Below are 21,705 nucleotides of genomic sequence, written 5' to 3'. Positions count from 1 at the left end.
ATTGACAAAGCATGACTCAAAACTAGCCCCTGCCATCCATGGACTTCGCATGTAATAGTGACATGTACAGGTTACTGTTTTTCTTCTTCTAGAGACATGGCAAGCGTGCTCCCCAATACCAACTATAGCCACTCCTGCCCTTACTGCTCTAACAGAGAGTAAGTCACATGTGATCTGGATGTACTAAGTCCACATTGTAGATTTCTTCAGAAACCAAATGAAAGGCAAACACTTCAGTTTGACATTCAAGGCAGTTCATCTAACTCCATTGCCTCATCCACATTATTTTTAATCCCCATTCGTGTGCACCATTCCAAGCCCTCGGCATACCCTATATTTTTAAGGCCATTTATTGCTACGGAAACAAATTACCCCCCCAAAGTGACTGTTTAAAACAGTAAGCATTTACTGTCTTACTCCCAGTTTTTGTGGGTCAGGAATTTAGGAAGTGCTTAGCTGGATGGTTCTGGCTTGGATTTTCTCAGGAGGCTGATAGGTCACACCTGGGATCTGGTCCTGAGGTGGCTCACTCAAAAGGCGGTCCTTGTTGCTGGGAGGAGGTCTCAGTTCTTCTTCATTTCTCTTCCAGGGCTGTTTGAGGCTAGCTGCTGGCTTCCTGCAAAGTAAGCGATCCAGGAGAGAGTGCTTAGGTACAAGCTGTCCTTATAATGACCTAGCGTCATGAGCTGCACAGCATCACTTCGCCCATAGTCTGTTAGTTAGGAATGAATCACTAAGTCCATATTCAAAGGGAGGGGAATGAGGCTTCACCTTTCTAGAGAAGTGTCAACTTGTAGATGTATTCTAAACCACCACACTACTCCTGTTCCACAGTTTGTTCTGTTCCCTTAGTTCAGAATGCCCTTCCCTGTATGTGCATGGCCCAAAACTACATGTCTTTATAGTTAACAGCATCCCTGGTCTCTTCTCAACAGATCTGAGTGGCACCCCAAGCCCCCAGGCATGGTGATAAAAACTGTCTCAAGATATTGTCAAATGTTCCATGGTGAAAACCATGGTTCCATGGTTTTCCACACTTGGTTTAGAACCATAGTTCTAGATGTGAAAAGTTGTGATTTATTTTTTGTAACCCCAATGTTAGACAGTATTAATGTATTAATAGGTTGATATAGTTACTACTTTAAAAGACTATTCTAACAATCTAGAATGTGACTTTATTCTTTCAACTTTATGTTGCTAAGGACCCGGACTCGGCCTGTCCAACCCTTCCTGGACAAACTGGTTCCAGTAGCCTTTCAATAAATTCCTCCACCTTTTTTTTTTTTTTCAAGGTCTAGCTCAAATACCAACTTCTTCCAGTTCCTATTTCCTTAGAAGGAATTTATCTTTTCTTCCCCTTCATATTTCTATTACGCTTTCCAGAGCTTAATAGTAGATTCAGGCTTACATATACCCAAAGCAGGTGCCTCCTGAATGCCTCCGGAGGCCAAGCATTGTGCCCAGAATAGTATATGCTGGATCTTATTGTGAAGGAAATGGATTTTTATCTGGGGCTTTAAAACAAAGGGATATACCAAGGGGCCACATCACTAGGGAAAAAGTTTGGAAGCTAGTCTGGCAAAACCTGCCCTTAATGTTTTTTTGTTTGTTTGTTTGTTTTGTTTTGTTTTTCTCTTTCACATTAGAGGGTGGGAGTACAATGAGGAAGTTGAACACTCACTGTGGATCATGAATGATGACGTTCGAATCCTGTCTCACTCACCATGAGACCATAGGCAAGTTACTCACTTGTTCTGTGCCTTAAATCGCTCATTTATAAAATGGACATTCTTATGATACTGCCCTGAGGGGTTAAAACAAGGCCGTCCACTGTGGAGCTGCGCTAGCTGAATTAGGAGAACCAGAGGCTCACTCTTTTGGCATCACTCTCTTGGTTGCTACCTCAAAGGGTATCAACTCAGGGGCCTAGGGCTCTCCACATTAGTATAAGACAAATACCAACAGCCTTTTCAGTGGCTTTACTTATAAGAAAGTTGAACAGTTGAGTAAACAGCTTGTCCAGGCAACATGGTTAGTTAGTGGTAAATCAAAGACTAGAATCCAATTCTCCCAACTCATAAACTGAATACTTTCTCCACTAACTGCCTACTCTATTGCTGATGTCAACTATTCCTACTTCAGTTTGTCTTATATTCTTGAACTGCCATTCAATGTCCTGCATGTGGTTCAACATATCCTACCCTTCCCCCACTGCCAATTATATTCCATGCCAATCTGTACCATGTTCTATGGATTCTTACCCTAAAAAATAGGCTCACTGCTTTATCTAATCCATTACTTTCCACAAGTTTCATGACTACACTCCCCCTTAAATTTGAACGCTATAAAATTAAACTCCTCTGAGAGTCTACTGGATAAACTGATTTCTATTTTACTTATTTCTCCTAGATTTGAAAAATCTCCCTATTATGATTTGCTCTTTGTCTGAAAATACCTACAGCGTATAATTTTGCATTGCTTAACTCTTTATAGTAATAAAATACTATACACTAGTATTAATAAAATAAAATACAGTAGGCATTTTGCACTTGTTGGAAAATTATTTTGTAAAGGTTCTCATACCCCTTTCTGATTTCTCACACTTAAAATTAGATGTTTGTGTTATACTGAATACTCTTTTATATTGCCTATTGTTGTTTTATGTATGATCTTTTCAACTAATTTCTCAAGTACCCTGGTGGTAGATAGGGATTGTTTTAAGTGTCTGTGTACAGATATATTAACGTTAGATACATAGAATGCAAATTCAAGCAGTAATTCACCTCAATATTCTCTAATATGATTGATCCTACAAACTCTTGTGTGAACTTCTCAAGAATAAGCATCGTTTTAATTTTGCAAACCTCAACGGTGCCTAAGATAGGGTTCTAATATAGGGGCAATAAGTATATGGACACATTTTTAGATATCTCTTAAGGTCCAATATTTTCACATGAAGTATGCATGTGGAGAATATATGTATGCATGTGGATATATTAGCTGTATCTCATTCCTTTCTTTATATATTTGTTACGATGTTGTATGTCACACTATAGAAGCAAAGTAAGAATTTATATCCCAGGCCCTGGGTTTTGTTTGTTATATGCATTATCTTATTTAATAATCACGGCTATCCTGTGAAGCAAATACTATTTTTACCTTGAAGATTAGAAAAACCCCAAACTCCCAAACTTTGATGATATTAAAAAAAAAGTCCCAAATCACCCAGTTAGGTCATGCAGTGCTAGAAGTTAATCCAGATCTAATTCCAGAATCCACACTCCTAACTACGATGTAGTGTGACCTTGGGCATGTCTTCTACATTTGCTTAGTGGGCTACTGAGTGAATCCATGTGCACTATACGTATTTATCCAATACTATTCCTCCATTAGCATTTCACTATGACAGGACTAAAAGGTCAATAATATTTTCCCTGTCCCTGAAAAGTCTAATTTGTGATAGCAGAATTCTAAAACGGTACCACAAGATGTCCTGCCCTAAGAATATATCATGCCCATGATAATGATTACATTATATGCAAAAGAGATAAGTAATTATCATGCATACATATATTCTCCACATGCATACTTCATGTTAGTAATTAAGGTTACTAATTAGTGGACCTTGGACTAATCAAAAGGGAAATTATCCTGGTGGGTTACATCTACTCACACAACTCCTTAAAAAGCAGTTTTCCTCAGCTGGTAGTGGTTGGAAAAGTCAGACAGATTTGAATCAGATAGATTCAACTCATCCATGGGGAGGACTTAATTCACCAGACTTAACGAAGTGTTGCTGGCATTGAAGATTGAGGTGACCACATGCAAAAACTGGAGAGTGATCTCCAGTTGCTGAGAGTGACCCCTGGTCAATCCACAAGTAGTAGGAACTGAATTCTGCCAATATCCGAATGAATAACAGGTAAGCCTTGAAGCAGATTTCCCCCCCAGAGGCTCCAAATTAGAGAGCCCAGGCTGGTGGACACCTTCATGTTGGTCTTGTGGGATCTCAAGCAGATAACCCACTGGAGCCCATCCAGAATTCTGATCTAAAGAAATGTGAGATAGTGAATGTTGTTTTAAGTCGGCAAGTTTATCATGATTTGTAATGCAGGGAACAAATTCACAAAACTCATATGTAAGGGAACACAAAACTATGAACAAGGGCTTAGGCTGTATAGGTGTAAGTAAAGCACAAAGAAAGGAGAGGTTAAAGAGGGTATGAATTCTTGAGGAATTTAAAGGTGTTACCATTCTGAAGAATGAATAAAATTTGCTGGCTGCGTGCTGAGAGAAGATTGCATGAAGAAGAGAGGGAGGAAGGATATTCTAGGCAGAATAGCATAAGAAAATGTCAAGCAAGCAAAAACTTGTTGAGGCAACGTCCAAATGCTTGAGAGAAACAAGAGGAATGTGCCTAGCAGGGCAGGGCAGGTTAGAAGCTTTCTGTCAGCTGTGAAGAGGTTTGGACTTTTACTCTGCCCAGCATTGGCAGCACTTAAAAATATCCTTTAAGACTAATGGAAAATATCTGGATTGAAGACTTGATGGAGTATATGTATGTATTTGTAATTTTATATTATGTATATATAAACACGTTATAATATTTGAGGCAAGTGAATGGATAACTCTTAACTTTTTTTCTCCTCTTTAATATAAAACTAAAATTGCCGTAACTAAGTAAATTAAGATATGTTTATTAAGATGGCTAAATTCAACAAAAATTTATCTACTCACAAAAACAGAAAAGTTTTTGAGTAAACAAACATAAAAATACAACACTCAGAAGAGTGCCCATTTTCAACAAAACCATCTATTTAAAAAACATTTTTTTGAGTATAGTTGACACACAATGTTAATTAGTTTCAGGTGTGTAAGAGCGATTCGACAAGTCTATGGGTTGCGCTATGCTCACAAGTATAGCCACTCTCTGTCCCCATACATTACTATGACAATATCACTGACTATATTCCCAGTGTTGGGCCTTTTATTCCCATGCCTTATTCATTCCATAACTTGAAGCCCATATCTCTCATTCCCCTTACCCATTTTGTCCATCCCCCCAAGCCCTGTCCCCACTGGCAACCATCAGTCTGTCTTCTGTATTTATAGGTCTGATTTTGCCTTTTGTTTAAAACATTATATTTTAATATCTCGAAACATATTTGTGACATGGCAATTATGTATATACAAGATCTTTTCAATCTCTCTGTTGTAGTCACATTAAGAGATTACCATATCTCTGAAAGCAAACTGCTGTGATTTAAAACACAATTTTCAGTGAGATTTGGAATGATTTTGCCTAGTTTTCTAATTATCAAACTTGCCAAGATTGGTATTTTTCCTATATTCAGATAAACAAAAATATTTATGTAATAAATCTCAGAGAAAGGGAAGCTTTTTTTAAAAAAAGAAATGTTAAATATTTATGGTCATGTTTCAGATTCAGGAATAAAATGTTGAAATAATATAATTGAGCCAGGATTGTTCATTTCTCTCCCCCCTCCCCTGAGGAGCTCCATGGGAATAAATTAAGCACTGAGGGAGGTACATTAGAATAGGGAGTCTCCTTGTGGCTAACAGTAACTGAGTATCCTAGGTCCCTAATTTATTATCAGAATAACTAAAGCTCTGGGCAAATTCTACATCAATAACCTAAAACTAAGGTTATTTTAGTGGATGTTTAAGAATATACTGTAAGAAGGTTTATACATAAACATTTTAATGATTGTTAGTTATAGCAAGGTTATTGAATATTAGTCTTAAAGTAATTAGCACCAGTTTTGGGTATGTCTTTCTCTGGTTAAGCTGATTTCACATTTGACTTTTATTAATCAAGCACAGAAAGAAGGTTGTACCTAAAGAAAAAGCTAGCGACTTCATGAATCAGTTCCTTTGCTGTAAAGAAATTTTAATCACATGAGCTTGACTTCCTTACCAATTTTTGATACTTTGAAAAATATAAATCCATAATAGAATACTTTTTTTTTCCAGAGAGAACACAAGCAGAGTTGGGGGAGGGACAGAGGGGGAAGGAGCCCCGCACAGAGCCCAACTTCGGGGGTGGGGGCTCTATCTCAGAACCTTGCAATCATAACCTGAGCCAAAATCAAGAGTTGGATGCTTAGCTGACTGAGCCACCCAGGTACCCCATGAATATGTTTTAATCCAGATGCTTGATTAAAAAATACAAATTTACAAAATTAAAATTTAATTAAATTTAAAAATTTAATTAAAAAATAAAAATTAGGGGATCCCTGGGTGGCTCAGTGGTTTAGCGCCTGTCTTTGGCCTAGGGCATGATCCTAGAATCCCGGGATCAAGTCCCACATCAGGTTCCCTGCACGGAGCCTGCCTCTCCCTCTGCCTGTGTCTCTACCTCCCTCTCTCTCTCTGTGTCTCTCATGAATAAATAAATAAATAAAATCTTTTTAAAAAAAAAGGCAGGGGGAGGGTAGCCCGGTGGCTCAGTGGTTTAGTGCTGCCTTCAGCCCAGGGCCTGACCAGGGCCTGATCCTGGAAACCCGGGATCAAGTCGCATGTCGGGCCCCCTGTGTGGGGCCTGTTTCTTCCTCTGCCTGTGTCTCTGCCTCTCTCTTTCTGTGTGTCTCTCATGAATAAATAAACAAAATCTTAAAAAAAAATAAAAAAATAAAAATTATAAAAAATGCCAATTATACAAGCATATCTTAAAAAATATCCCCTAGTGTATTTGCAAGTGAAATCTTGACTTAAAATTTCAAAGGTAGCAAACACCTTTTCTAGTGTTAACTAAAAATATGTGATCCAAAAGAAACTATTTTTTTCATGAACTATTATTTGCAGTGTAGTAGTTACATTAAACATGTAAACATTTAAAAATAGTGATGCCTTTGAAATGTCAGGGTGCAAAGAAAACTCCATCTACTTTATAGTTTAAGACTAACAGAACACTGTATAAATGGTCATCAGTTAAAATTTAATTCCTGTTCAATAATTCACTTTTTAAAAAGACAAGGGCTTTGGTAAATTCTGACCACAGGGACAGATATTTTTCCTGCCAAAGCACTCCTCTTCTTGTTCGCAGTACGGCATTCCATCTGTAGCTAGTACAGTCGTTCCTTATTCATGGTAACACAGGTGATTACATTCAAATGGCATTTAACGTAAATTGTGCCAAACTGCCCTATAATTTCATTTTGGACTGAATTAATTAACTTCTCAGTAGGTGTCTGAGGCACTGAACACAAGCCTAAGGAAATACTTGACTGCTTAACCTACCTTATATGAATCGTCTCTAACGCAAGGCAGCTCCCATTTTTAATAAACGGTACCAGAAAAATTTACTTGATAGGGTCTTAAAGGGTAAAGATAAGGCATTTATAATAAATGAAATTAGTTTTCCACATACATGCACACCCACTTATAAGAAGTCAGAGGGCAAGGCAGATTTAACCAAACTCACCAAGAGTTGGCATGCCTGATATTTTGAAAGACTGTTTACCTTAGGAAGCACCTAACAAAATGCCTTTTTTGTCCTTGGCAAGATGTTTAAATAAAAAGCTCACCACTTTGTTGCAAGTAAAAATAATACTATCTTAAATGCTGTTGTAATTTACGTCCCAGAGCTTGAAATGTAAATGCAATTTTCTGAGACATTATCTTCAGATCATCAGAATTATCATAATATAAAATATCTATTCTTTCTGTTTCTCTAATTATAATATTATTATCAAGATCTGACAGCTAACTCTTTGTTTTCAAGTTTATAGTCTTCATATATCAAGAAACAAATTAAAAGGACAAACAAGGAATGTGAAAAGGCAGCTCATAAAAAGCTGAAACGTCTTTTATTACATGACATATTTTTATCTGTCATAAACTTCCGGTTTAGGAAATGAGAAACCAAATACTTCTTTTGACGAACTCCTTGACAAAGTGTTTAAGTATTTTTAGATTTTTTTAACTGTGGAAGGAAGGAAGGAAGGAAGGGAGTAAGAAGGAGAGAAGGAAGGGAGGGAGCCCTGTAAGAAGGAGAGAAGGAAGGGAGGGAGCCCTGACTCTATATTATAACTCTTGGGGGAAGTGAACTAACATTTAATGAACACTACGTTAAAGGAAGTGAAGCTGAAGCCTTCAGCCTGATGCCAAAGGCTCTGTAGCATATAGTAAGATGGGTTCCAGAAACAGCCTGAATAACTATGGGGGGAGGTGGTCCTTGGTTCAGGCTTCGGATAAATATTTCTAGGAAGAAGGGCCTCAGCCTTGTTTCAAAGTGTCCCACTGAGGGCACAACTGCTAGGGAGTTTCTCTATGAATACATTCTCTTTCCAGTACACCTTAAATCTTTCTCGATATAATATGCATGAGGAAATGACAAGAATATAATTTGGAAGTTTTAACACTGGTTGTTATAAGGAAGGCTTCGACTAAAAAAAAAAAAAATGCTTAGATGCCAGTTTCAGAAACGATTTTGCCTGCAGCATCTTCCAGCTCAATAATTTAGTGGCATTGACAGTCACAAATGCTGTCAAAAACAGCAATGAGGTTTTAAAAAATAAACAAAAATTCAACAATAATATCCTGCAGATTTTTAATATGTCATTTACTGAATTAGCAACCACGACAGAATTGATGAGAGTCTCCTCGTTAGAAAAAACAAATTAATCCTACCTTTGCAGGTTTTCATACATGTGATTGTCTCTACGATCCTCTAAGGCAAGCACATGGGGCTTCCTTCTCATCAAAGACTATGTCTATCCTGGTGTCGCTGGTCACAAGAGACCTTTTGAATCATTACTCCCTCGAGTCACAATTCTTACTGGGAGTACCCGGCAAACACAAAAGTAACCTGGCAGTTACATCACTCTATATAAATGAAGAAAGACTGCTATCTAAAAATAATGAAAGGCTCCATTTAAATTAATGTTACTTTTTGTCAAGTGTTCATTTTACTTTGTAATAATGTAGTTCTGATACAAATAGAGTTCTCATGAGCTTTAAAAATATCTCTGGAGATTATACTCTGGGCAGTAATTTAATTCTTGTATTTTTATTTCTTGCAATGACATTTAGGGTTCAGTGTGATTTCAGATTTTTTTGTGCCATTGCTGACACCTTATGGATACTGTCTTATTTGGAAATTCTGATTTGATTTTTAAAACTACTCAGTTCTTGTTTACAAGAAGCATTATTATTTTTAAAATGCAGTTTTTGTTCCTTTAAGGTATTCATTGTCTTGTTATTTATTCCTCACTTGATTTCATAATCCTGTTTGGGTCACTATGATTAGTTGCTATGGAAATTACCTCCTATGGAAATGATTCCGATGTCATTGTTATAAGAATATGACTTTTAATGAATAATATCAATAGCAGACATCAACCCTTCCTAGAAAAAGGAAATTTAATTAAAATGTTTTAAAAGGATTAATTCTGAAAGTTATTATCATAGCCAACTTTTCAGATATTTTTGAATCAGCCATCTGCTTTTTAAATAAGTATTAAATGAATTTTAAGGTGTTAATCAGCTACTCACTTCCCCAAATTCCAATGTCACAATGGAAATTAGCTCCATGCATAGAAAAGTGGAAATAAAGAACATTTCATTTACCTTTTTTCTAAACTAATAAATGCTATGCTTCACTTATGAGAGTTAATGTCAACAGGATTTCAGGGCTCATCAAGGAAACAACTTTGAATAGCACATTATAAATTCCCTTTAAAGATGAAGAATTTAATATTCCAAAATTTATCCCAGGAATGTGAAAGGTCAGTGAGTTAACTAGTGAGTTAAACAATAGATGAGAGCCAGTGAACCATTAGATGAGAATTCCAGAATGCTAAGGAGAAATTTTCTTGGGTGGATTCTATAATTTGTGGTTTGAATAAAACTTTTGAAACATTCCATTAGTATTAAAATTTTCACAATGAGAATATGGCTCATATTTAACCCATTTTAAATTACTAGACAGTCTCTCCCCAAAGAAATTTTAATGCCTTCTTCTGCCTAGTGCTTGCTCACTGCTGGCACTAATTTAGGAATAAATTAACCCTTCCAACAATTAGGATATTGTCTAGAAACTGCCTCTTATACTCTACTAGGGAAATCACTTATATTCTGAAGATCAGAAGTAAAAGAGAAACCTACCTCTTCATTGTAAAGCATTTTTATACCTAACAGCTTATTAATTATTGATGTAAATCGCTACCATATTTACCAACATGATTACATACTGCTGTATCTCCAGTGTTTCTGAATGAAGCCTAACAGCTACAGATTTTGTTAAATGCTTTGTACATTAAGGGTCTCCTACACTTGCGCCTGCAGCCATGATCTGGGGTCCAGCATGCCTTTGACAGATTTCTGCCTTGGAGCTGGCACTGGCTTGGCTTCAAAACTGGTTTTACTGTCCATGCGTTCACCATCACTTAAATTATTTTTCCTGGCAGGAAGAAGTTTTCGAGGAGCAGCCATTGGTTTCTGCAAGTGATGCATCAGGGTTGATAATTTGGAATCCAAAGGCGAGGTCCAAGATACACTTGTTTTTTCCCAGTTGTCCTTAACGAATTGGTCTGTGTTGCTTTGTGTCTTTAAGCTGAACGGAGCTTGATCAGAAGGAGGAAGGGGAGCACGTCTTTTTTTCCCTTTCCCATCATGTAACTGCTTGCTTGTAAGAGATAATACCTTTTTCTGGATAACCATTTGATGATTACCATCAAAGAGGCTGGCCCAAAGAGGTGGTGAGGATTCTTCATGCTGACCAACAAGAAGCTGTCCATTTGTCTCTTCAAGGTTTTTTTGTATTGAATCAGTTAAACTTTCAAGTTTTATAGGTGAATCAATGCCTGTAATAATTTCCAGAAAAAGTACATGGGGGAAAAATTCAAAAGCGGTGCACACTTTGAGTTATTGTTTTCTAAGCTAGTATCTGTAACGGTCATCAAAAGCACATTGGGTAAGCAAGTGGTTTTGGTTTAAAAATAACTCTACCAACAGAACCAAAAAATAAGGAGATCATTCTCTCTCTCTCTCTCTCTCTCTCACACTCTCACACACACACACACACACACACACACACACACACACACACACATAAATATATTCCTAAATAAGTGAGTAAAAACCAGTTTTCAAAGGAGTGGGGTTACACTAGGATTTTTTTCAATCTATAGATTAAATATTTATTAAATAACTTTCCTTGGATTTGAATTCTATTCTGACTTCTAGGTAAGAGTGAATTCTTTTTTTTTTTTTTTATAAAAGCCTGATATGTAAACTTAGGCAAGCATAACTGAATTAGCATCTTTTCCTGTAGACTAACAAAGTCTGTTAATAGGGAAATAATCCAAAACCAGAAACCCAAGGAAACAGTGAAGCCCTGATACCAATTTGGTGATAAGGATGCTGGATGAATTTTTCCTTGGGAAAAATAAGAGAACAGAGATAAATGTCTACTAAATGAATCACTGGTATTAAATGAATCACTGGTTGTATCATTTTTAATCTAACATTTTAAAGTATGTGTACAGTATATATTGGTGACAAAATAGACTAGAATTTAGTGTTGACCTGTGTTTGTTCACAGCACTGTTCACTCAGGCAATCCCACAGAGAAATAAATACCCTTCAAAGTGCGGGAAAATGGAATATTAATGAGTCTAGAAATTTAAAATTTTCTAAAGTATTAAACCTAACCAATTTTTTGACCTGAGATGAAAGCTTCCATTTATTAATATTCATTTATTATCATTACTTTAAGACAAATTTAATAAAATACAGAAAAAATTACAAAACATGATTATATTTTAGAATCTGTTAAGTTCACGTTTTCAGAATTTTCATCAGCTACTCAGCTAATATTTATTTTCAGTGTACCCTTATTCATTTTGAAGCCTTAACATTTTTGTTTGATCTTAAGCATTCAAACTATGAAAAATGTGTATTCATTAAATTTGTATTAATTCATCTATTAAACATGAGTTCCTTAGTCTATAATCATAGTCTTTTTTCATTCATTTTGACTGTGCCCTGAAAATTTTAGCATTTTAATGTCAATAGAATAAGCTGCTTGAGTATGGACAATGTTGTTTTTGTTACCCTGCAGCTTAGAAAAGACAAACCCCACTTACTCATATCATGGTAGACTGAGGTCGCCTCTTTTGTCAAGAACAAAGGTGGTTTCCGTGGTGACATAATCTCAATTTTCATAAGTTCTTCACAACAATGCTTCCATTGGCCTAAGAAAGACAGAAAAAGGCAGCCTAGTTTAAAACATAAATGTGAAGACGTATATTTCATTTTCAATAGATATCAACATGTTTTTGCTGTGAAAAATAAGAGTGAATTTATAAAGCATTGCCTTAAAGAAGACACAAAAACCCAGTACTACCCATAATGTTAAAGTCCAAGTCTAAGCACAAAAGTAATCTATTTGAAAAATAAAGTTCCGTGCACAGACATAAGAAGCTAAGATCTCTAAGCTATTAAATACTGCACTATTTCACTAAATGGTTGGTAACTGAAATTTCTATTCATGGCAAAAATTTGTACAAGTTCTCCTCTTTTAAATATTAAATAAAAAAATATTAAACAAAAAATCCAATATTTAAGACAATTGAAAGGTAAAAATCAACTGAAATAAAATATAGTAATCTAGTAGGAAACTGTACTTCTCAAAAATGGTGTTACCTTTGAAAATTCTAGTCGAGAAATAAGAATTGCTTATTTAACAATCATTTCTTCAAATGATTATGCTTTTCATAAATCATGCAACTCTAGAAAAATGCTATATTTTCATTCAAGTAAAAGGTATATAAGAGCCTGCTATAATAAAGACACATCAGTCAAAATTCTAGGAAGGAATTTATTTTAGGAAGGATACTTTAAATAAAGCCATTAGTCACTAGGAATAAAAAAAATACTCAAGTTGTTTCAATTTTTAAGTTAAATTTAAAAGTGTGGTCAACATTAATTTTTCTTTTAATTATGTTTTACTATTTTCATCTTAAAACGCTCAGACTTACTTCTTCTGAGGGCATATGAACAATTTAACCTTTCCACATTTATTGTGTACCTGCATGTTGGACAACAATTACGTGTCTCTATATTCATGTTATAAAAGTAGGTTATTGAGGTTCACAATTCTCATACTCTAACTTACATCTGTAGAAAACTAAATGTAATACACATGTGCCTTTTTGGAATGATTTATGATCTATATTCCTCTTCCTTTTATTATATTCTCAGTTTCCATACTCAATATCCAATTTAGTTATTTTCCATAGCTTAAAAATAAAAGACATTTCATGTTCAGTCAAATTATCTATTCATTTTTGTTGTTTTAAATCTAATACACAGCCATGGTTACATGGTAATATGCATAAATTTTAAATCCATCACCTTAAATAGCTAAGAAACATAAAAAACCTTTTAGTATGTTTTATTACAATGTTAAGTATAGAATATGGTAAAAATTTCAAAATAGCCCACATAGCATCTCATAAAGGGAATGAAATCTTGAGTTTGAGGCTTCAAAGGTTGCTCTGCAGAATTTAAATCTAGTAGGATCTGAGATCTGATAACTTATTCCTCCCCTCCACTTCCTTTTTTAGATAAATATATAAAAGCCAGCTTTTCCTTCTTGGGGGCAGAAAAAAATAAGGTCTTATCTAATAGAAAAATAATGAAATACTTTGAACTAGCAAACATTTCTCTGTCAAATCTTAGGCAAATTATAAAATGTAGTATTTTCTCTACATTGATAGATGAAAGCTTTTCATTGTTAAACTGGTAGCAGAATACTAATCACGTTGAAGACCCGACTATAAAGTCATATTATCCCATGTGTTACTGAAGTCAGAGGTACAAGGGCGGTATATTCGCTGGTCAATTTTATAATGGAAAGGTTTATTTTATCTGAATAAATTAGTATGTGCTGTTATACCTGATACCAACATAAAAATAAAGGCCCAGTATGAAATATTAAATGGCTATGTTGTGCTCACATAAAATCTATATATTGAAGATGCTTACCACAATAATATTTGCTATAATGTTCCCAGTCAAAATGATCTGTTATGTTAAGCTGTTTATGTAACTCAATAATATATTATTAAATACTCAAAAAAATCTTTGGCCCACCATGCCTAGCCCCGTTTGATCATCCAAAACAATGTCACTCCCATTTTATATGTTGGTCAGCTCTCAAATACTAAAAATTAGCTATTACATCCCCCTTGCCTCCACCCTCCACTCCTCAGGTTGTTTCTCTGCAGGCTAAACAGACTTAGTGTCATTAATGTTTTCTCGTGGTAATTTTCTCACTCTCCTGATTTTCTACTCTTAAGCAGAGACAACTAATTGAAATTTGCTTTAAATATTAAATTAGTCTTATTCTACCTTGACTATCTATCTATCCTCTACTTGGTTCTACATATCAGATTTCACCTAAGATCACAATAAGCTTACCACTTACAAGTCAATCTTTAGGATAGTATAAACATTTCCACCTTTGCTTCATATCTTCATACACAATGAATTCTAAAGTATAAATTTAGTAGAGTTTATACTTTAAAAAAATTACATAGATAGCAGATTTATCAACAAATCATTAAATACTAAAGAAATAGCTAGATCTGAGAACCTAGTTGTCATCACTTTCTTATTTTGACAGTAAAATTGGATATTTGTATCCTTCCAACTCCATTTTAGCATGATAAATTATTTTACATAATCTAGAGAATAAAAACATGAGATCATCTAGCAGTAATTGATATCCAGACCATAATATTCTGCATTTTTACCTCCTTTCACCCCTTGTTCCTGTTTTTATACACATAAAAAGTTTAAAATAGCAGAATCACTTCTAAAAATAATATAGTCTTTGTAAGACAGACTCTAAAGCAAAGCATTTAGGAAAGCAGTTAAAATTTCAGATGTGATCAGCAAACGAAAGGAAGTTGTTGTCTTTTAAGTTACACATCTAAGATCAGCTGAAATTTTAAAAAAAATGCAGTGCATGCTGATAAGCATGGAACAAATATTTAAACATCTATTCAGTGCCTAGGGATAGTACTTAAGGAAAACAAGTCCTAAAGGATTCCATAAGGCTATAGAGGGAGTCCTCTGGTTTCCTGCAGTAAACCAGCAATCTTTTCAGGCCTCAATTTTCTCAACTTTAGAGCAGAGAGAAATAATTTCTGCCTTTCTGGACTGTTGGGAGAAATAAATGAAGCCATATGGTATGTGGAAGGTAATCAATACATTTAGTTCTCTTCTTTCCCCCACTCCAACCATCACTATAATAATTGACCAGGGCATGGATCACTGTAAGCTTATAAAAATTAATCTGAGGATAGCAGGCAGTAACTCTTTTATAAAGTTCCCCAAAACAGATCTTAAGAAGTCCTAAAATTTCTGTAGGATTATTTCTAGGAGTTTCAAAAATAACTTTCTATTGTTTAGAAATGGCTACCTTTCATAATTCCATAAAAAAACATTCTAAAGACATAAAATACTGGTTGAATGTAACAAAAGGCTTAATTTGACTAGAAACAAGCCATTACCAATAGCCTACATTTTCAATTTTAACTTCAATATTTTGTTGATAAAATTCCCTCTTAAATTGAGAATATTTTATTATTATCACATTGTTTTTATGATCATGGGCTGTATTATTAAAACTGAAAAACCATATGTATGGTTTAAAAAAAAAATCTATGGACGATGTCCATGATATTATAATGAATCTGGAGTTAACAGAGGGTTACATGAGTTTCCTCAACATTTCAATATTTTAGGATCATCTCTAAACTACAGATACTGCCTTAACCAATTAAAACCCAATATTTTGAAAAATGTGGTCTAATTGTTTTAGGGACCAGAGAAACTTAAAAGTAACAGGGAGGGATAGGAGGAATTCAAAAGTATAATAAACTACATTAAGTCAGGTACTGGGGAAAGGTTGAGAGAAAGGCATCAATGTATTTATTGATGATTGTATCATTTTATCCAAGAGCATAAAAAATTCTTGAGAGAAACCATAAGATTATAATTTTAATATTTAGATTGCTTTGTGCATCTTTTCATGCACATGAATATTTTACTAGTAAATCCAAACATCAACTTACTAAGATCAAAGAAATGCTGCCAGAAGGCTTCCATCCATTTCTGAAGATCTTCTCTGTTGTCCACTGCAAAAATATGAGTTACAGACTGTCCGGCAACAGGGTTGATGACAGAGAAATTATGAATTTTTTTCTTGGCATCCTTATCCATTGCCCGAATTCTGGTTTCCTTAAAAATTAAGACAAAATTGGTTTTTTACAAGAGAATATTTTTGTAATCATCAAGTGAATGTTGTACTGCTTAGCTACCATACTTATACCAGATGCAATTATACATCTTATTGCTGATCATTTAAAATACGTAATTTTGAGTACTTTGAATATTCAGACTCAATAATAAATGCTTTGTATGAAAATACTGAGTAATGTTTCAAAGTATGCTACATAGAGAACTTACATTAAATTATGTGAGATTAAACATAACCTATTTTGATCTGTTTAAGTAGGAGTTTGCTGTCTTTTATATACATCTTAAAATTTGCAATAAAACAAGTACAGCGTGTCATAACTGTAATGTGAATTATGTTAACTACATTTCCAACAGTAATAAAATAAAAGAATCAGTAAAGTATGTTTGTTATTCTAATATTCAGGCATTATATACAGTGTTATCACTAAAAGCAGTAAAACCATAACTTAGTGTTTACTGCAGCAGAGTAGTTAGGTTTTCCCCATTAACATTTATTTCATATGTAACATTCATTTACAAAGCTCATAGCTAAAGATCCATGAAGTACTATAACCTTCCTGATGGTAACAATTATTTTTTCAAATGCTGAATGCAAGAATCTACAACAAAGGCAATGGTTTTTTATTCATGTTGGTAGCCTAAACTTTTTCTGAGTGGTACTAGGTAAACATTGTGGTGCTTATTGTGTCTACCTGTAGAAAAGTCTGTTCCCAAGCCATACAGGCACCACCACAACGCATGACAAGCTAACAACTGCATGTAGTTTCCGAGGAGTTTTGGGAAAAGAAGTCTGGAATACAACTATCTATGTATGCAATAATAGGTATTTGGTCCCTTGGATTATGACTGATTATCTAAAGCAGTGCTTTCCATTAGAAATATGTGAGCCACATATGTAACTTAAGAGTTTCTAGTAACCATATTAGAAGGTAAAATAAAAATGGTGAAAATCATTATGTATTAATTATTACATTTTAAGATGTTTTTATATAACCCAACACATCCAAAATATTAGTTTAACATGCAAGCAAAAAAGTTTTTTAAGCTATCTCACCTTCTTTTTCACACTAAGTTTCTAAAATCCAGTATCTATTTTATACTTTTAGCACATTTCCACTTGGACTAGCCACGTTTTAAGTGCCTAAGCCACTGGTGGCGAGTGGCTACTATACAGGCAGAATAGTTCTCGAGGAATGTGTACATCTACTAGAGTATGTAGAAGAATATTCAGCTGGCAGTTACAAAAGCTGATTAGGAGTGAGAAGAAATTCCTCACTTCTTTCAGTATTGAGTGGATAGTCACAGCCCAAAACCAACATACACCTATGATGACGTCTCTGTGGACATTATAGAATAGCAAAGAGTTACAAAGAAATGCTATACATTCCCTGAAGAATGGCAGGTATCATAGGCAGATGAACACCATATACGCTAGCTCCCCCTCATCCTCGATTTGTTGCTTTCTGCAGTTTCAGCTGCCCCAGGCTACTGTCGTCCAAAAGCAGATGATCCTCCTGACATATGGTCAGGTCAGAAGTAGCCAAAGGCTCCATCACAGTGCTGACATCATTCGCCTCACTTCCTCTCGTCACACAGGTATTTTATCATCTCACATCATCACAAGAAGGGTGAGTACAGTACAATAAGGTATTTTGAGAGATAGAAAGACCATATTCACATAACCTTAATTACAATATGTTGCTATATTTTATTATTAGTTATTATTGTTATTAATCTTTTACTGTGCCTAATTTAGAAATTAAACTTTATCAGAGGTATGCATGTATAGGAAAAAACAGTATAAACAGGGTTCAGTACTATCCACAGTATAAAGCATCCAGTGGGGGCCTTGGAACACATCCCCTGCAGATAGGAAGGGACTACTTACTATATACTATAGAAGTTCTTTGCTGAAAGAAGGAATTCTTATTCAAAAATCACAGGGGGAAGAAATATATGCTGCATGAAGTAGCAACATAACTTTAAAAGTTTGGAGCATCACAAAGCATAAGGATTTGGTAATCATCTTAGAGACAGTCTATCCTATCATTTTTAAAATGTAGGTATGTGTGTGTCTTCAGAGGGTTATAATGGACTTATGGGCAACACTGTAATTTAAAAGAGCAGGGTCTTTTTTATATTCCTATGCCATGGCAATAAACTTTGTGAATTAACTCTTTCAAGTAATTATTTATACAATATAAAAACAAAATGGTGCCCTAAATGGCATCCTTAGAGGCTGAAAATGCATATAATCCATCTCATTAAATAGAAAGCTTATTATCACTGGCAGAGAATGACTTAAGCTCTAGGAAGAATCTTTAATATGCTCTCAATAAGATTTATTGAAGGCTGACTCAGTGGGGGAGGAGGGCAAAAGAACCCTCTATTACTGTTAGTATTTAAAAAAAAACAATGAAATATTAAGTATTCTTGTTGAAATTTTGCTTTCCTGCATCCAAATCTATATTAATACAAATTTCTGACTACCTTTTGTATATAGGATTAAAATGGATTCGATTTTTAAATAAGGAAAGTGTGATTTTTACAGATGAATATGTACATTTTTAACAACACCAAGATATCATTTCAAATGAAAATAGCTAATGTAGAAAATCTGATGAACTGGATCATTTATATCCTTCTAAGAGAATATAATGCAATAATATAAAAATACTATACATTATACACTCCATTAACTCTGAGAACCATAAATACCACTAAATTTTTAAAACATGAGAAGCTTTTAAAAGGTGCAAATGAAACACAACGTAGATCATTTGAATTAACTTCTCTATATTTCATCGCCCCAAATAATTTAACTAATGGGAATTTTTTCAACCAAAAAAACTGCATGTCAAAGAAAAAGTCATTAAACAAATAATGTTTCTGTTAATGCCAGAAAGTCTATACAAGTTGTCTTTCGTTGTAGACAAAGTATCAGTAAGAGTACTTAAAACTGCACTTCTCAAAGGAGGAGCGAATTAGAAAACACAGGTGCACTTTAGGACTGTTACCATTGTGTGCTCACATAATACACATAGATGAGGGAAGTACCTCCTCTTCACAGGGTACGAAAGCAAGAAGCTTGGGTGTTTTTGCTCTCACTATTTCTGCCACTAACATACTAAGTGTTTGCAATATATATGCAGAATAAATGAACGAGATAAGAGAACTAAGATAATGACAGTTATAGGTTCACAGACTGATCCCAGAGAAGATCCTAGTCCTATTCTTTATAGATGATGACATCGATGGTTTGAAATCAGTTTTCTATCCAAAGTCAGAGTTTCCTGACTAAACCATTTATTGATTTGGTAGGTTTTACAGTCAACTGCTACTGCTTTGTGGACATATTTGAGACTATTCATTGTGAAATTTTAATCCTTGGCTGGATCTACCTTGTGAATCAGCACATACTGAACTGCAAACTTCCACTGCATGAGATGGTGGGTACTGAGAAGGCCATGTAAAGTCAATAAAAATATAATCTGAGAAAATTTTGTAACAAAATACAGTTAACTCTGAAATTAAAGAAAAGTTTCATTTGTTTCATTATTTTGTCGTTCATTATTTTGAATTAAAACTGTACTTCAACCTCTCCATTTCTGTGATAATGGATGATTAGTAAATCAGGACTAGATTTATGAACTATTTCCTGCCTTACTTTTTGACTATATGATCTTTTAAAAAGTCTACTATATACCCAGATTATGTTTTCTAAATATTCTTTCCTGCTAAAAGGAATCAGAGCTCTTTACAGAGATGGCCAATTCTCAGCCTTGGCCAGGAAATGTACAGGATAATCCCAGAACATGTTCTACCAGAAATGAAAGATCACTAGGGTTGTATCAAAAGGACTGAAGAGGCTTCCAGTAGGCAAAGATGGGATCATCTGAACGTAAGAATATCAATGGTAAAGGATTGATCCATTAAAGAATGTCCATAAACTCATAATGATATTTAAAAATGAACTCATTTTTCACTTTCAAAGGATACTAAGGGAACCACCTCATAACTTTGGTAACTAGTTAGTCTTTATTGTCTTTCCTATAAGAATTGTACTTCAGGGGCACCTGAGTGGCTCAGTCAGTTGAGCATCTGCCTTTGGCTCAAGTTGTGATCCTGGGCGTCCTGGGATTGAGCCCCATTTCAGGTTCCTTGCTCTGTGGGGAGCCTGCCTCTCCCTCTGCCACCCTCTCTCTCTCTCTCTCATGGATAAATAAAATCTTAAAAAAAAAAAAAAAAGAATTGTACTTCAACCAAATAGCTGATAAAGTAGAAGTTTCTCAGCTAATAAATGAAGAATATTGAAATATCACTGGTTTGCAACATCTAATGAAATAAAGGATCTAAGCAATGCTCGTCTATGGATGTTAATATGAGTAGAAGACCCAGACATATTAATTGCCTCCCAATCAATAGAGGGCGTCTGGGTGGTTCAGTTGGTTAAGCATAAGATTCTTGGTTTTGGCTCAGGTCATGATCTTGTGATCGTGAGATAGAGCCCCATGTCAGACTCTACACTCAGGGCAGAGTCTGCATCATATTCTCTCCCTCCCCCCACTAATGCCCTCTCTTGCTCTCTCTAAAAGAAAACAAAAAAACAAAACTTTAAATGCCTCCTAATAAAAGTATACAATATTTCCTAAGACATGTAGTTAACAACTAACCAACGAACCTAAATCTGTGCCAAAAATAGAAGAATAAAAGACAATTCAAAGATGCAAGAAACAAAATCCAGACTATGGAAAACTCTGTGGGATAGATAACCCAATTTCTTCAATGAATTGTGTGTGAGAGTGAGCGAGAGAGCAAGAGAGAGAGAGAGAGAGAGAGAGAGCAAGCACACGAGAGTGCCAGAGTACTCCAACAGATTTAGAGATTTAAGAGACCAAATCAATTAACTGCAATTATTTCAAAATACTGATTCAAAACCTGTTTTAAAAATTACAAGACTGGGAAATTTGAACACTGAATTTTTGATGATATATTGACTATACGTTATGACTATAAATTTTTCTAAAGTATGATAATTGTTAATATTTACAAATAAAATCATATAGTCTACAGGATTTGCTTCAGAATAATTCTATTGTGGGGGCAATGTTTGAGGGCAGAGATAAGTTTATTTCTACCCTTCCCTTTATAGATTATCTTTAAACTTTTCCCCTCTAAAAGTGAAAATAAAATACGAGTACAAAAAACTAAGTGCCTGCTTTCCTACCTTTAACACAGAGATAGTATTTCACTCACAGCTTCCTCACAAACATATCATAAGAATAAAGGAGTTCTTTGAAAAGTGTTTGGTCTAAAATCTTGTTAATTAGGAATGAAAACAAAATGTTGTTGGCTAAAAACAAATCTTAGACCTTATATACACTCTAATGACAAATAAAGTATACTTTC

At 34.7% G+C, this 21,705-nt stretch overlaps 1 protein-coding gene across 2 annotated transcripts in view; it reads right to left on the bottom strand.

Moving 5' to 3' along the window:
* Window positions 1-479: 479 nt before the first annotated feature.
* RTKN2 (rhotekin 2) overlaps window positions 480-21,705 on the bottom strand; it is an 86,894-nt gene continuing 65,668 nt past the window's right edge. Inside the window, exons 10-13 of one of the 2 annotated variants that reach the window (XR_005986966.1) lie at window positions 16,110-16,275; window positions 12,111-12,218; window positions 8,653-10,826; window positions 480-616 (exon numbers count right to left, since the gene is read on the bottom strand). Coding sequence is in view for 1 of the 2 variants with exons in the window: in XM_041750265.1 (XP_041606199.1) it covers window positions 10,291-10,826; window positions 12,111-12,218; window positions 16,110-16,275 (810 nt within the window). In the remaining variant the exon portion in view is untranslated. Of the gene's footprint in view, window positions 617-7,795; window positions 10,827-12,110; window positions 12,219-16,109; window positions 16,276-21,705 lie in introns of those variants that run through there. The other variant, XM_041750265.1, reaches the window with a different exon arrangement.

Source organism: Vulpes lagopus, chromosome 3, assembly GCF_018345385.1.
Source record: "Vulpes lagopus strain Blue_001 chromosome 3, ASM1834538v1, whole genome shotgun sequence".
In the NCBI taxonomy this organism is placed as follows: domain Eukaryota; kingdom Metazoa; phylum Chordata; class Mammalia; order Carnivora; family Canidae; genus Vulpes; species Vulpes lagopus.
The sequence above is the reverse complement of the archived record's forward strand: the minus strand, read 5'-3'. Positions and strand labels throughout refer to the sequence as shown.